This window comes from Cyprinus carpio, unplaced genomic scaffold, assembly GCF_018340385.1.
Source record: "Cyprinus carpio isolate SPL01 unplaced genomic scaffold, ASM1834038v1 S000006610, whole genome shotgun sequence".
Taxonomy (NCBI): Eukaryota; Metazoa; Chordata; class Actinopteri; order Cypriniformes; family Cyprinidae; genus Cyprinus; species Cyprinus carpio.
Window position 1 is genome coordinate 210,593 of NW_024879251.1, and position 16,340 is coordinate 226,932.

A 16,340-nucleotide genomic window follows, 5' to 3' on the forward strand; every position below is an offset into this window, starting at 1 on the left:
CTTCTGAGAAAGGCCTGTGTCCAGAATTCTGTTGTGTACATTCACCTCATACGCTCTCTCAGCATCGATTAGTGACTCAAACCACAAACACAACATTTAGCCATTATTTTGAAAATGTAAAAAATGTGATTGTTTTTACACAGTACAGAAATACAGTCTTTCACAGACGCCCTTATGAAAATTAACCATGGTTTTACTACAGTGACCAAATATTGTTTTTGAAGTAAAACCATAATAACTACAATAAAAATTAAGCATTATTTTGTAAAGAAAACGTCCCCCCAAAAAATGTAAATAAAAAACAGTAAAATTAAAAGAATGGCTTTTATTGTACAGTCAAATTAGTTAATACATGTATTAAGTTAATGTATTAAAACTTTAGCAATTACCTGTATCTACAGTTATGTTATTACTATTACTTTTCCATTAAATCATTATTTTTGTAATAATCATAACAAAATGCTTGTGTAAGTAGTTTCCAGGTAAAGGCGTTGATCGGTCGATCTCTCATGACTTGGGTGCTCTTTTGGCTTTTTCAGCACCTGACTGGACACCGTGTATTTACATATAAACCTGATGTTATTTATGTGTTTTCTGCGTGTAAATATGTACAAGACCTTTATTCTGGCGTGGTGGTGTGACGTCACAAGGCGGCGCTGCGCTGCTCGTCTGTGATTCGGCAGAGGAAAGGTTTGTGTGTTTTTAAAGTCTTTAAAACGATAAAACGGTCAAGGCATTGTTATAGTTAGTCATTGAACGTAACGTCGCAATGTTTCACCTAACAATTATGAATGTTATTTTTTGTGAGTGAAGCACATCTGCACGATTATCAAACATGCTGCGTCTCGTTTCGCTCCTTATGTCGTGAATCAGTTCATAGTAAACACGAATTCAATCACTGGACAGTAGTGACGAGAGAAATGGAGCTTTCCGAAACTTCGAGTCAATTGAATCAAATGCTTTGCGAATGATTCACTGTTTCGGATCAGCGCGCGCTGAGGAGACCTGCTGCTCCAAACAGTGTGCATGCAAGGATAACTCCTACTAATCAACTACAAACGTTTCATTAAAAGTGCAATCTATTACATGTAATCTACAGTTGATTAAATACCAAATATACGATTTAAATATGACACAGCAGTGCACTGATACTGAACTAGGGAGCTGATGGAGATGCACACAAAGACTTAGTTTGGGTTTATTTTCTTTCTGTTTATTTTCTCTCATCTTAAACTTTACAGCGTGTCCAAACACACAGAGAAACTCCTGCTGAAGCACGTGACACACTTTTATAAAGATGGCGTTTATCAAAGTGGAGAGTGAAGAGCTGAAGATTGAAGAAGTATTCAGAGTCAAACAAGAAGAACCTGAGGAACAAACAGGTTGGTTTTCTTTCTCAAAGCTGAACTCACTCATTTGATCCTAATTAAAACTTCCAGCTCTGCAGAATTGAATGATATTTTTGAAGAATGTCTTATGAGTGTCCTAATTTAAGCGGTTTTATTTGACATGGAGCCTCGTGTGGACAGACATGTTGAGATAATCAAGTGCCGCTGAGATCCTACTTTTGTTTGCTATTATGGCGTGACGCGCAGAATTTGGAAAAATAATCTCTAAGTAGCCTAAACAAAAAAATGTGTAACATTGAACAACATCTGCTTTATTTAAAAACAATGTAAACCATTTATTTATAACAGTTTGTGCAACAGTATCCAACAACAACAAAAATTTCTTAAGCAAAAAGGTGAGTAATACATTTTTATAATTGACAGCAATAAAACTATATGTAAAGTAGTCATTATTACAGTAATACACTCAAAACAATCGAGACAAAATGGGAGAGAAAAATCAGCGTGAAAAAAAAACTAATTCATACGGCAAAGTCATCAGATTAATTCAGTTTACGTTTTTTTCACAACTCTTTTCACAACATGCATTTTCTGTAAACCTACTTATCGGAGTTGACTTGTCAAACTACTGTCCAGACGGCAGAATTGTACAGTTCTGAATTGTACTGTTACACAAATCATGCAGTCAGCTATTGATGGTATTTACGCAGAAACGATGAACACTATTAAAACATTATTACATTATAAGGGAGATTTGGTAGTTTTGTATATTGATTCAGGATGGGTGTCATCTTAAGTCCTCGCAGGCTCTTCTCCGCTCATCTCAGATCTTTGAAAGAGGCTGGATCCAGTCTGAGGCTGGCATCATCTCTAGCTGCCCATCCAGAGCTGGAAACAGAAAAGCAAACGGAGAGTAATTAGCATAGCTGCTGTTCGTAACATTTCAAGCTAAAGAATAATAAAGTGCATTTGATCAAGTATAACTGGAATACAAGGTTATGAGATTCATTGTATGAATGATTGGCTAAAGAGGTGTGTTTTTAATCTAGATTTAAACAGAGAGAGTGTGTCTGAACCCCGAACATTATCAGGAAGGCTATTCCGGAGTTTCGGAGCCAGATTTGAAAAAGCTCTACCTCCTTTAGTGGACTTTGCTTTCATAGATACTACCAAAAGTCCAAAAGTTTGCTTCCAGAGCGTGATAATTGTAGCGTGGTAGAAGACTAGTTAGGTACCCAGGAGTTAAACCATTTAGGGCCTTACAAGTAACAGGGTTGACAACTTCAGAAAAGGAAAAGAAGGGACAATCGTGGTTATTTTTAGGACAATAACGGACATATACATCATGTTGTGCGAAAACTTTGTATCTCCATTTTTTTTTTTTAATAAATCAGTGCTATCTGTCACCTTAAACATCTCTCTGTGGGTTTTATAAATATTTAACAATGAAAGCATTAGAAGGTTATTCCATCCCAAAAAATTAGTCATTATCACTTACCTCCATGTCGTTCCAAACCCGTAAAAGCTTTGTTCGTCTTCAGAACACAATTTAAGATATTTTGGATGAAAACCGGGAGGCTTGTGACTGTCCCATAGACTGCCAAATAAATAAAAGTGTCGAGGTCCAGGAAAATATGAAAAGCTTCGTCAGAATACTCCATCTGCCATCTGTGATTCAAACATAACGTTATAAAGGGACGAGAATACTTTATGTATGCGAATAAAACAAAAATTAACTTTATTCAACAAGTCATCTCCTCTGTCTCCTCACATCACCGTAGCGCCATTTTGGAAAACACCTGCTGAACGCAAACTGCATATGCTCTTCTCTGTCAGCTGACTCGGAATAAAGTCATTCTTTTTGTTTTCTTCTCGTATAAAAAGTATTCTCGTCGCTAGGTGACTCCGCTATAGACTCACGGTTTTCATCCAAAATAATCTTAATGACAAAATTTTCATTTTGGGGTGGAGTATCCCTTTAAAAAGACCTTGTGACTAAACGTCATAACTCCGTTGGATTCTCAAGCTGTTGGTAAAACCTTGTAACTCCACCCAGCCATCTTGAATTGAAGTGCCACGAGCTGAGCAATTTGAAGGTAAGCAGCGATCTTTCTTTTGAGGTTTTACCAGTTTGTATTTAAAGAGTTTTCAAATTAGCCCAAAAATGTAGCTCTGATGATAACATTGTAATTATAGATGGAATAGTTTGCTGAGAAGACTAGTGTAGGAGTGCAGTGAGACAAGAAATTATCAGTCTAATGTTTATAGTCTATGGTTTGTTTTATTGCTACTTCTATTGTCTTCAGCAGAAGTAACATTTTGTAATATCAGTGTTGCATTGTACAAATGACAGGATTCTGTTAAGCTTGATTAACAATTTCCTACCTCAACATGACTTATTTAAGCAAGCTAAGGCTATATTACTGCTGTTTTTTATACATTAGCAATGTCTGTGTCCCTGGAAGATGTGTGTGATGGACAGTGTGTCACATGAGGAGGCAAGAAAGCTAGTTATAGATACAGATAGTGACAGCACAGATGGAGAGAGCAAGAACAAACGACACTAGAGAGTGTAGTGAGAGAGGCATTTAAAATGGAAGCAGGTACAGTGAACGATGTGTAAAAGGGGTGCTATTATGCTTTTTCACTTTCTCAACTTTAGTTAGTCTGTAATGTTGATGTTTAAAAAAAGATCTGCAAAGTTATAAAGCTCAAAGTCCAGTTTAAAAGGAGATATTTTATTTAACAGAAATTACTTTTCAAAAACTAAAACAAATGACTCATTTGGACTACTATGCATATTTTCTGGGATTTGTGATGTCACAAAGATTGACGAATGGGACGAGACCTGGATGAGCTGCACTAGAGAAGGTAATGAGTGTTATCACTATGTCAGAGACACACTAGCTTTTCCAAGAGAGACGAGCTTAGAGTGGTTACAATCATCCGGGTTTAAATCGTGCTCATATTGATTTGATTTTGATGCAATATTTACAATGAAGCTCACAGCAGGCGGCTATGATAAGGAGTGTGACATTTCCTGACCAGGCACTGAGTGCTGCCAATCACAGCACACACTGGCCCAGCTGACCAATCACGGCACACACTGGCCCAGCTGACCAATCACAGCGCACACACTGGCCCAGCTAACCAATCATAGCGCACACTGACCCAGCTGACCAATCACAGCACACACTGACCCAGCTGACCAATCACAACACACACTGGCCCAGCTGACCAATCACAGCACACACTGGCCCAGCTGACCAATCACAGCACACACACTGGCCCAGCTAACCAATCACAACACACACTGGCCCAGCTAACCAATCACACTACACACTGGCCCAGCTAACCAATCACACTACACACTGGCCCGGCTAACCAATCACAGCACATTTCGTATTTCAGAAGATGGGCCTTCATTTGATACAGGAACTATTCGAGCCGTTCATGCAGACTGGGGAGAGAGGTGTTGTAATAATGTTAAGTATGTAAAAAATAATGTGTTTTTCGAACAACCGAATATGAGAGCCTGTTCTAGTACACCCCCAAAACAAAATCAAGACCTTGTAAAAGAGCATAATAGGACCCCTTTAATGAATCATGAAATATATAGGAATTGGTTATTGGTGATAAATGGCACATTTCACAGCAGTAGTACACATATATACATATACACTAATGTTTTTTGTTGTTGAATTTTTTTTAAAGATTCCTGTGATGGCACTGAGGATGATACAGTTGGAGGAAGAAAGAGAAAGGATGAAAACAATCGGAAGACATGTGCTAATAAAAGGAGAAGAATGATGGGACAACCCTACGTTGGGATGAGGAGGAACGAAAAAGTTAACATGGAGCCCCGGGTGCTGGGACCAAGATGTCAGTCAGCTGCATGTCTGAAGTCCTCCAAGCATCAATGTAGTACAATTGGAGAAGCCGACAGGGAGAATATTTTTAAATGTTTTTGGGAGAACATGGACTGGGAAGAGAAAAAAATGTATGTGCGTGGTTTGGTAGATGTCGTCCCCATAAAGAGGAGAAGGGGGAGTGATAATTCAAGAAGGTTATCTACTCTTGTTTACTTTTTAAATGTTGATGGACAGAGAAGGAGGGTATGCAAGAGTTTGTTTTTGGCAACGCTTGGAATAGGGGATTGGTGTGCTGTTAACTGGGTGCAAGACACAGGAAATTCAAAGCAGAATTCAGCATCATGCCAGAGACGTGAGTTCATGATGAGTTTTCTACAGGATCTCCCTAAGGTGACTTCCTGCTACTGTAAGTCATCAGCATCAAAACAGTACCTGGAGCCTGGCTTTCAGTCCATGACTGAGCTGTATAAAGTCTACCATCGTGTTGCCGAGGACAAGATGCTGAGACCTTTGTCAAGGCAGGTTTTCTCTGAAGAATTTAAGCGGCAGAACTTGGGTCTTTACCAACCAAAGGACCAGTCTAATACCTGCTGTTCCTTCAAGGCTGGTAACTTGCCCGATAATGGGTGGCAGGTCCACTTTATTAAAAAAGAAGAGCCCTGTGCGGTAAAAGTGCAGGACAAAAATGATGTGTGTGCCAAGACTGAAATTAAAAGCGAATGGTGAAAAAGGATTCTGCTTGGTCTTAAAGGCCATGTTCCCAAATCAAACAATGATTTGTCCAAAAAGAAAGATTAATTCTCTGTTTAGATTTTGCTATTTGTGTGGTCTAGTTGGTCATACGGAATGCTTCTAACATGCGGGACGATTTTGTATGTTACAGAATGGTTGGAAACCCTAATAATAACCCTAATAACCCTAAAAAATTAAGGTGATATGATCATATATTCTCAACCTGATGAGAAATCTAGAAGCTGAATTTTGGACTAATTGTAGCTTGTGTATTGAAAATGCAAGACAAGCACATTACAATAGTCCAGTCTACAGGTCATGAACACATGAACTAGCTTTTCTGCATCAGAAACAAATAACATATTCTGCATGCTGGAATTGTTTCTAAGGTGGAAGAAGCCTGTTTTTGTAACTTGTGACAAAGTCAAGTTCTTGAGTGTCGAGAAAGAAGTAACAGTACAACCTTCTAGTTGCAAATTGTATTCTGAAAGCTTTTGTGTTCAGGTTTTTGGCCCAATAAGTATTGTCTCCTCTTATTTTTAAATCAGAATTTAATGTAAGAAAATTATTGGTTATCCAATTTTTCTGTATCTGTATCTGTAACAATATCTGTAACACACTTTTAATTAAGATCATTTAGAAATTTAATTTGGTCTCAATGAAAAATATAATTGAGTATTATAAGCATTACAATGTAAACAAAAAACAAACATAAAACTAGCAATATCAAAGTGTTCCAATTGTTGTTGGTTATAGAATACTATCCGAATATTTTGTTATTTGTACAATTTTATTATATGTAATTGGTGTGGGGGTGTATTTTTATATTATGTGTGGATTGCTCCTGATAGAATGTCTTTAAAATTAACTCTTGTGAGTATATAAACTGTGTTAATGGCTATTTGGCAATTTTTCCTAACAATTCCAACAGATTCTAACCATTACACTAAGCGAGGTATGGCCGAGTGCAATCAAGTTAAAAAGGCTGTAATTATATAAATAAAAAGTTTAATGCGCTGCTTGTTTCAGAGTGAAGTGTGTTACTGTGTTCATGTACACAGAAGTTGTTTCTTGTGTAAATGATCCAGTGTTTTCAGTGCTTCATAGTGGTTTGTTGGCAGTAAATACTGCTGCACATGAACTCCATCTCTGAATGTGCATTTGAAAATGCAACCTCTACCCCAGGGCTGCAAATCTCTGAGTATGTTTACACGATAACAATATGCTAAAAATGGAAAAGTTTTTCCTTTGCATTTTTTAAAAAGTTTCCCATGCAGACAACAACACTGTCAAAATGATCCCCGTTCACACGGATCTGGGAAAACACTATAAATGCTGTATTATTTATGCTAGGCCAGTAGTTTGTAGAAACACTACACGCGTCATATCAGCATTTTCACAAATTCACGTTTTTGTAGTTTACATAGACAATAACTTGAAACTAAATTTTGCTGGGCTGTGGCCCTGAGTTTTGCTCCTCTGATCTGTCCAAATTTGTATTGAGAATCATGTATAAATCTGTTGTCAAAAAAAGAGAAGCTTTAAGGTCTCTCTATGGTTTTTGACTAAAAAAAAAAAGTTTTTTTTTTTTTTTGTGGTGTAATGTTTGGAAGCAAAGAAATGAGACATTAGAATTGTAATTCTACATTCAGATATGATCATATTAAAGTAGATATGCTAGAAATAGATACTATCTAGTAAGCTCTTAAGCCACTGGATTTTGAAGCAACTACAGCTTATTTATTGACTCATTTCGACATTGCAACTTTTCGGAAGAAAGCTTTTCGACACATGCTAGAATTGTGATTATCAAAGGGCAAACAAAACACAACACCCGACTTCTTAACTATAAAAAAAAATGTGCATAACTAGCATGTTAAGACGTTTTTGATTCAATAATGCTTCTGTTTTAGCAGAATTTAACACAAGAAAATTACTAGCCATCTCATTTATATCATTAATACACACTGCTTAAATTGTTGTGAAGTTTTGCCAGGTTGTGAGGAACTATAGAGCTGAGTAGCATGGGCATAACAGTGAAATTTTATGTTTCTCAGGTGACTCATATAGAAGGATAAAAGTAAAGGACCTAATATTGAGCCCTGTGGTACTCCATACTTTGATGAGACATCTTTTCATTTACACAGACAATGGCAGCTATCATACTGATAGGAGCTAAACCATGCTAATGCTTGTCCACAAATGCCAATATACATAATTCAAAGGCTATCTTAGAGAATGTTTTGGTCTCTCTTTTGGGAGATCTGATAGCTCTAAAACAGGGAGTTATCTGTGTTATAGTGGTGTTTAAATCCTGACTGATATTGTTCACAAATAAAGTTTCTCTGCAAAATTTAACATTATTTAAAATGACAATGTTTTTCTAATATTTTAGACAAGGGATGTCAAACTCAGTTCCTGGAGGGCAACAGTCCTGCAGAGTTGATCTCAAAACTGCTCCATCAAACCTACCTTTATTTTTCAAGTAATCTTTAAGACCTTGATTCAGGTGTGTTGGAGCTAAACTCCAGGACTGTGGCTCTCCAGGAAAAATGGCAGATTTGGGGACATTGTTGCTTTCTGTTCTACAATTGCTTTTAAACAGGAGTTAACTTATATTTGTCTCTCTTTGCCCTAGACCTGATGGCGCTGAAAAAGGAGAGTGAAGTACTAGATGAAATTCAAGATAAAGATCCGTATAAGAAACATGATTTCATAACTGGACAAAAATCAATTAGTTGCTCAGAGACTGAAAAGTCATCCTCACAAAAAAGTGCTCAGAAGACTGGAACTAGAAGTCAAGTTACCTGCCAACACTGTGGAAAGAGTTTCAAACAACATGGAAACTTTAAGGTCCACATGAGAGTTCACACTGGTGAGAAGCCTTATACATGTCAACAGTGTGGAAAGTGTTTCACTCAAAAAGCAACCCTTAAAAGCCACATGAATGTTCACACCAGAGAGAAGCCTTACACATGCCAACAGTGTGGAAACAGTTTCACACAGCAAGGAAGCTTTAACAGGCACATGATACTTCACACTGGAGAGAAGCCTTACACCTGCAAACTGTGTGGAAAGAGCTTCACTCAAAAAGGACACCTTAAAGTCCACATGACAAATCACACTGAAGGAAGCTCTTTCATCTGCCATCCGTGTGGGAAAAGTTTTAACAGAAAAGAAGACCTTGAAGTCCACATGACAGATCACTCTGAAGGAAGCTCTTTTACCTGCCAACAGTGTGGGAAAAGTTTTAACAGAAAAAAAAACCTTAACTCACACATGAAAATTCACACCGGAGAAAAGCCTTACATATGCCCTCAATGTGGAATAAGCTTCAACCAAATAGGAAACCTTAACAGGCACATGAGAACTCACACTGGAGAAAACCGTTTTACCTGCAAACTGTGTGGAAAATGTTTCATTCGAAAAGGAAACCTTAATCACCACATGAGAATTCATACCGGAGAAAAGCCTTACACATGCCCTCAATGTGGAAAGAATTTTACACATAAACAGACTTTTAACGTCCACATTAGAATTCACACCGGAGAGAAGCCTTACACCTGCAAACTGTGTGGAAAGAGCTTCACTCAAAAAGGACACCTTAAAATCCACATGACAAATCACACTGAAGGAAGCTCTTTCACCTGCCAACAGTGCGGAAAAAGTTTTAACAAAAAAAGCAACCTTAATTCCCACATGAAAATTCACACTGGAGAAAATCCTTACTTGTGCCCTCAATGTGGAAGGAGTTTTATGCATAAACAAACTCTGAAAGTCCACATGAGAATTCACACCGGAGGAAAGCCTTTCACATGCCTTCAGCTTGAGAAGAGTTTCACATATCGAGATCTGAAACGTAATTTGCAAGCTCATTCTGGAAAGAGTTCTGAATGTGGTAAAAGATTTAGAAAAAGGCGCCATTTTAAAAACCACATTCAGATTCACTCTGGTGTAAGATTATTTAATTGTGATCAGTGCAATAAAAAATTTATTTTACCATCACATTTACAGATACACCTGAAAAGTCATGCAGATGTGAGACCCTATTCTTGTTCTGTATGTGGAAAGAGTTTCAAATGGCTCAGCAATTTAAAATGGCACCAGAAAATACGTATCTGTTTAAAATTAACTTGAGTTAATGACAGCTTATGGTTCTGTTGTATTTGGTGCTCTTCGTTTTCAGAGCAAAAGAGGTTACTGCTACACATGCTGCAGTTTTTCAGTTCAGTATTCTTAAAGTCCATGTAAAACAATATTAAATTTGTGTTCTCAGTTTATCACACCACAGAAAAATGTATTAACCACCCAGCCAAATTTGAATGATAAAAAAACCCAAGTAAATAGAATAAGGTATCAAAAGCTTGAATAAATAAGCAGTATTCTCTGCTCTCAAATGCTGGGGGCGTGTCTGCTGTCTGTGCTGAAACCACAGCCACTCACGGAAAAGCTGCCGTCTCTCTCAACTGTCATATACAACTACAACCTGAATAGATGCTCGTTCTAGCAGCTTAATTTAAATAAAGAGACTGTTGTTTTGTAAATCAAAGCAACCAGGTATTATGCATTTACGTGGTGAAGGCATAGCTAGCTAGCAAACTGTAGGCAGTAATAACTAACGGCAATGACAGTTGACTAAAGCCCGGCTCACACTGTGTGATTTTGGCCATGATTTGTTTGTCTGAAACAAATTTTGAAAATCCTAAAAGATTCATTTAATCCTGGGCTAAAATCTGTAGTCTTTGATCGCTGGTTTGGCATGTTCACTGACAGCCGATTAATGGTCGTTGCGATCCTCCAACGAACTTCTGGCAGTGTCAAAAGATTTGTTGCACAGTCCTGCAGTGTGACTTTTTCAACGAAAAACGTCAAACTGTCTTAGTTTTTCAAGACAAGCCATCAGGAGTAATGCCAGAGATTTCTTCTAAGCGCATAAACTCCGGCGCTCTCGTCCTCCGCTCACGGAATTAATATGATACGTTGCCTTTACTATGATAAACAGCAGTTGTGCCGGTGTTTTCATGTGGGTGTGTAGTGCTGCTTACACTATTCTTCTTAAATACACCAGTATTGCCACCATTCATATACTTTTAATGATAGCCAACATTACAGCCCCTTTCAAAAGCATTAGAAACCGTCTGCTCTCTATAGCTCTCATGGTGCTTTGATGTCATACAACGATCGGTCTGCAGCGCTGCTTCAAGTCCAACACACCTTTTATAGTGTTAGAGGGGCCATTCTCAGTGGCTCCAGTCCATCATCAAGACGAGATTTCAGGCCCGCCTAAAACATCCTGAAAATTAAAAAAAATGGTGAAAAACTATTTAACACTCTAAGTGACCAACGGTCTCGCTACATTTTGATGTCAAAGACTGATCGGTCTGCGCAGCGCTGCTTCAATTACTACATAGTTCAGTACTAGTTCACAGGCTTTGTAAAGTTTCAGCAGTGCATTTCTAATATTTATAATGTTTAGAAACAATTCTATGAATTGTCTTTACACAGACTTTAATGTAGTATTTTGCTCATCAACATCATTGTAATTAGAAATCTTAAAGGAAAAGATCACACACACAAGGTCACATATATATTATTCAAAGTCAAATTTAAAGTGTAAAACATTTTATGAAAAATCATATAGGAATAGATTAGGTCATAATATCTATTATCATTAATCAGATAAGCAGGTTTGTGGGTGTTTTGCTGCCATAACATCAGTCATCACGTTTTAATTGAGAAATTTGTTAATAAAAACCTGTCTAATGAGCTTATTTTCTTGGCAACATTAATACATGTTGACAAACTTTTACAAAGAATTGCTTAAACTCACTTAAAATAATTCCGAAAGTCCTTTTGAGAATAAATTTTAATTATTTTGGTATATTTGTTGTTTCATGTCTTTTTTGGTTTATTGTTTATTGAATCATATTGGAAAATAAAGTGTGTTCACTGGTTAACTGCAGTCTAGATTTTTGTCCCCACCTACTCAGGTTTATGTATTTAAAGACTCTGTAGTTATAACGTTTTTGTCTACTTGATGAAGACCGAAATGGTTGAATGATTTTTTACTATTAACCTACAGTTTGAGAGCATTTTGGCAATGTGCTGTTCTTCATATAAAGGCTTTCTTGAATGTCTGCTCTAATTTTTAACTATTATTATGCATTTATTTTTAAGTGCACATACCATTTTGTTATGCATGAGTGAAGACCTTCCAGGACTTCTGTTGCCATTGAAATGCTTTAATTTTTTTATTAATTTATTTTATTTTTGTTGCCAATTGTACGGTGCCATGATATGGTTGGTTCACTTAGTTTTGTCGTGGCCACATAGTAACTCGAGGGAACATGATAATATGTCATGGTCACGAGATATTAATTTGTGGGAACATCATATTTACTCATGGGAACGTCATATGTCGTGGCCACAAGATCATTTTGTTGATGTAACAACATGTCGTGGCATCGAGATGCAATGTTGAGAAAACGACATCCATTTCTCGTGGCCACGAGTTTAATGTGTAAACAAACTTGCATGACCATAGCATCCCGGGATTATCAGAGATGGATTCATTAATATTTTATTTTGAATTAAGAAATGTTATATTATTTATCATAGAAATTATTATGTTATTAAATAATTATATTAACCATAGACCTTGGCTACCAGACTTTATTACATGCAATAGTCAGCATTCAAGTGAAGTTCATCAATATCAATGAAGTATCATGAATAAATGTTACATAAAGTGCATAATATAAAATAGGCCTACAAGAAAAAAAATTATCCATCCTACAGTCTTATAAGTCCATTAACTGATCTTCTTTTTTCCCGTCATATTTGTATTATTTTTTCCCTTCATTTTGATGTCTTAATTTAACCTTCTGAATATTTTTGTAAATAATAGCCTACTGTAAATGTTCGACATGATTATGCTGACTGGAATTTTGTTGGAATGCAGTTTAAATTTAATATACAGTAGGTGGCCAACCAAAATGAGCTTTTTGCCGCCGCCGCTGTGTCTGCAAAGTGCATTTGCAGCATTTGACTGCTGAGTGGTGCTTTAACCTGTTAACCAGACCCCCCCCACCCCTATTATGGGACTCACAGCTGAAAGTGCTCTACTTAACTTAAAATTGCAACAGTTCCTTACTTCAGTGTGTTACACACATAATTTTGGCGTCTTTGGAAAGAAGACCCTTTGGGGCTTTACTTTTCATCATCCAGAGATGATAATGCTAAAAAGGTTTAAAGTTATAGACACTGAAGTGCCTTGAAAAAAAATGTACCACACTGAATTTTTTTTTTTATTTGATATAAGACGTGACTTTTAACCCATTACTTTTCTAGATTGCTCCAGGAATGATTTCATGTATTTTTATGAGTTTCTATTTCAAATTTGAAGAAGGATATCATGAAAAATGAAATTCTTGCAAACATTTTTCTGATACTATGTCTAGTCCCCCCCCACCCCCCCAAATATAAAAAATATTTACCAACTGTATTGAAGAGTTCTACAAACTATTTTAGTCATTAAACATACCGCTGCATAGTTTTTCAATTATAAAACAATAGACAGAATCTTAGACATCATATAATTGATTAATTTGAGCACTAGAAAAATACAAGAATAATTTGAGTAATAAAAATAAGAAAAATAAAAAAGATTTAACTATGTATGCCAATTACAGTACATCCTGAGATTGCTAGAAATACAGCATTTACACTGATTTCTGCTCATACAGTCAATTATCACGTGTTGATGTGCTGATGACCAGTTATAGAGATGGTAATCATACAGATGCGCCATAAAGTCAATAATCACACTCTATTCATATAGACGGCGTTCACATTGATAGCTGTGATTACACAGTAATAGCGAGCTGATTTGCGCTCAAACAGATGGTAATACAGCCACATTTCCCCATAAAACACACTCACACATAAAAATTTTTGAAAAAAAATAAAATAATAATAACCGATCGCTAAGTTCCGCCTCCATCAGATGACAGGTGCGTCAGAGCGCTTGTCACGAGCCATCACGAGAGAACACCAGAATTCAAATAAACTATATTCCGCTTATCTTTTTTTTTTTTTTACATTTATTTATAAACTTTTTCAAAGCATTAACAAAAAGTTTGATACAGTTTCAGTTTTAGCTTTTCCCCCCTTTATAGCCCTTTCCGCAAACGTTATTAACCATACATTACATAAAGGTTAACACAATAATAATACTAATAATAACAATAGAAATAAATAAAAAAATAAATAAAAAAATAATCAAATAAATAAAAATATACACAAATACATAGCCAATAATAAAAGTTTCCTGACATGTTCGTGGTCCGTACACAATTATAAAATAAAACAAAACCAATTGATGAGAATATTTAACATTGATCAATAAGTGGGAGAGTCTTCATCTTCTCAAAATATGTAATCATGGGTTGCCATGTCTTATAAAAATTTTGGACAGATCCTTTCATTAAATATTTAATTTTTCTCTAATTTTAAGTATGATACTAGATCACATAACCACATTGAGGCTTTAGGCGAGCTTGTTGACTTCCACTCCAATAATATTCTTCTTCTCGCTAATAAGGTGGCAAAAACAATAACATTTTTTACTTTATTTGTCAGTAATACTCCGTGTTCTGGCACTCCAAAAATAGCAACTTCAACACTGGGTTTTATATTCAAACTAAAGGCCTCATTTAATGTTTTGAATATGCATGTCCAATAGTCACTCAACTTTTCACAAGCCCAAAACATATGAAAATGGTCTACCTTGTCACCTTTACATCGATCACACAAATCGTCAACATTTGGGTAAATTTTTGAAAGTCTACATTTTGTGTAGTAGGCACGATGGAGGACTTTAAGTTGTATAAGGCTGAAGCGTGCACAAGAGGTTGATCCATTTACTCTATTATGAGCCTCATACCAAATTTCGTCAGGTATATCACTTCCTATGTCCTTTACCCACTCACCTCTTATTCTGTCAATTAAAAAATCATTTGAGGACATAATCGTCTTATATATTGCTGCAATTTGACCTTTAAGAGAAGTAGGAGATTGTAGAATTTTATCCAATAGTGAAGTAGGTGGCAAGTCAGAAAAAAGTTGAGCTCTGAGATTGAATGAAATGTCGGACTTGAAAGTAACGGAATAGGTTGGACTGTAACAGTTGGAATTTCTCTGAGAGGTCATTAAAACTGGCAAATGTGTTGTTTATATAAAAATCACTACACCTGGTCAAGCCTATCCTCTGCCATTGTGCATATGTGTGATCTATTTTACCAGCTGGAAACAAATGGTTATTACAGAGAGGGCTTAGCATAGAAGAGTTGCTGAGTTTATGCCTTTGTCTAAACTGTGACCATATTTTAAGTGTGGAACGTACAACTGGGCTCGATGAGTATTTAGAGGGAGAGAATGGTAGCTTCATTGTTATTAGAGCAGAAAGCGATGTAGAAATACAAGTATTTGCCTCCGCCTTACACCAATCAACCTCATGGGAATTATACCAACAAATAATTTTTTGAAGATTTGCAGCCCAGTAGTAGCCCATAAAATTAGGAAGAGCTAAGCCTCCCTGGGGCCTTTGCCTTTCGAGAAGCTCCTTACGAATTCTAGGGTTCTTCCCCCCCCACAAGACTGATAGTATGGGTTTATTTATGGAACGGAAAAATGTTTTTGGGAGAAAAACTGGAAGTGACTGAAATAAGTATAAGAATCTAGGTAATATATTCATTTTTATACAATTTACTCTGCCTGCTAGAGACAAGTGCAATGCATCCCATCTCTGAAGATCAGACTTAATATTACTAATGAGTGGTAAAAATTTTTTTGCATATAAACCTGAGAAAGTACGAGTAATATGAACTCCCAAATATTTAAAACCAAATTGAGAGATGTGAAATGGGAGGGATGCAGCTTTAATTTGTAAAGCAAGAGGGTTAATCGGGAAACATTCACTTTTAGAAAGGTTAAGTTTGTATCCTGAAAAGCTGCCAAAAATTGATAGTTTCTGCACTATTTTTGGGACGTTTTCTACTGGATTTGAAATGTATAACAAAAGGTCATCCGCATATAAAGAGACCTTGTGTTCCATCCCCATTCGGTCAATGCCCTGTATAGACTGCGAGGATTTAAGCATAATGGAAAGTGGCTCTATTGGTAATGCAAAAAGAAGAGGGCTTAAAGGGCAACCCTGTCTTGTGCCCCTTAGTATTGGGAAAAATTGTGAACATATTTTATTTGTTATAACAGATACTTTAGGGTTAGAATACAGTAATTGGAGCAGGATATAAATTTTGGGCCAAAACCAAACTTTTCCAATACTTTGCTTTAAGTGTTTAATATCTACAGATTTTATTTTAAGCAA

General features: G+C 36.4%; 1 protein-coding gene across 4 annotated transcripts; it reads left to right on the plus strand.

The window, feature by feature from the left end:
• Positions 1-601: 601 nt before the first annotated feature.
• Positions 602-12,502, plus strand: LOC109094235 (gastrula zinc finger protein XlCGF57.1-like). 4 transcript variants are annotated; one of them, XM_042754878.1, is made up of 3 exons: positions 602-690; positions 1,242-1,382; positions 8,592-12,502. In XM_042754878.1, the coding sequence occupies exons 2-3, from the start codon at positions 1,298-1,300 to the stop codon at positions 10,088-10,090; spliced, it is 1,584 nt and encodes a 527-aa protein (XP_042610812.1). In that variant the 5' UTR covers positions 602-690; positions 1,242-1,297; the 3' UTR covers positions 10,091-12,502. The 4 variants fall into 4 exon arrangements, with proteins under 4 accessions (XP_042610812.1, XP_042610814.1, XP_042610811.1 ...); XM_042754880.1 differs by lacking the exon at positions 602-690 and adding an exon at positions 719-803; XM_042754877.1 differs by lacking the exon at positions 602-690 and having other exon boundaries at positions 814-1,382.
• The last annotated feature ends 3,838 nt before the right edge of the window (positions 12,503-16,340 follow it).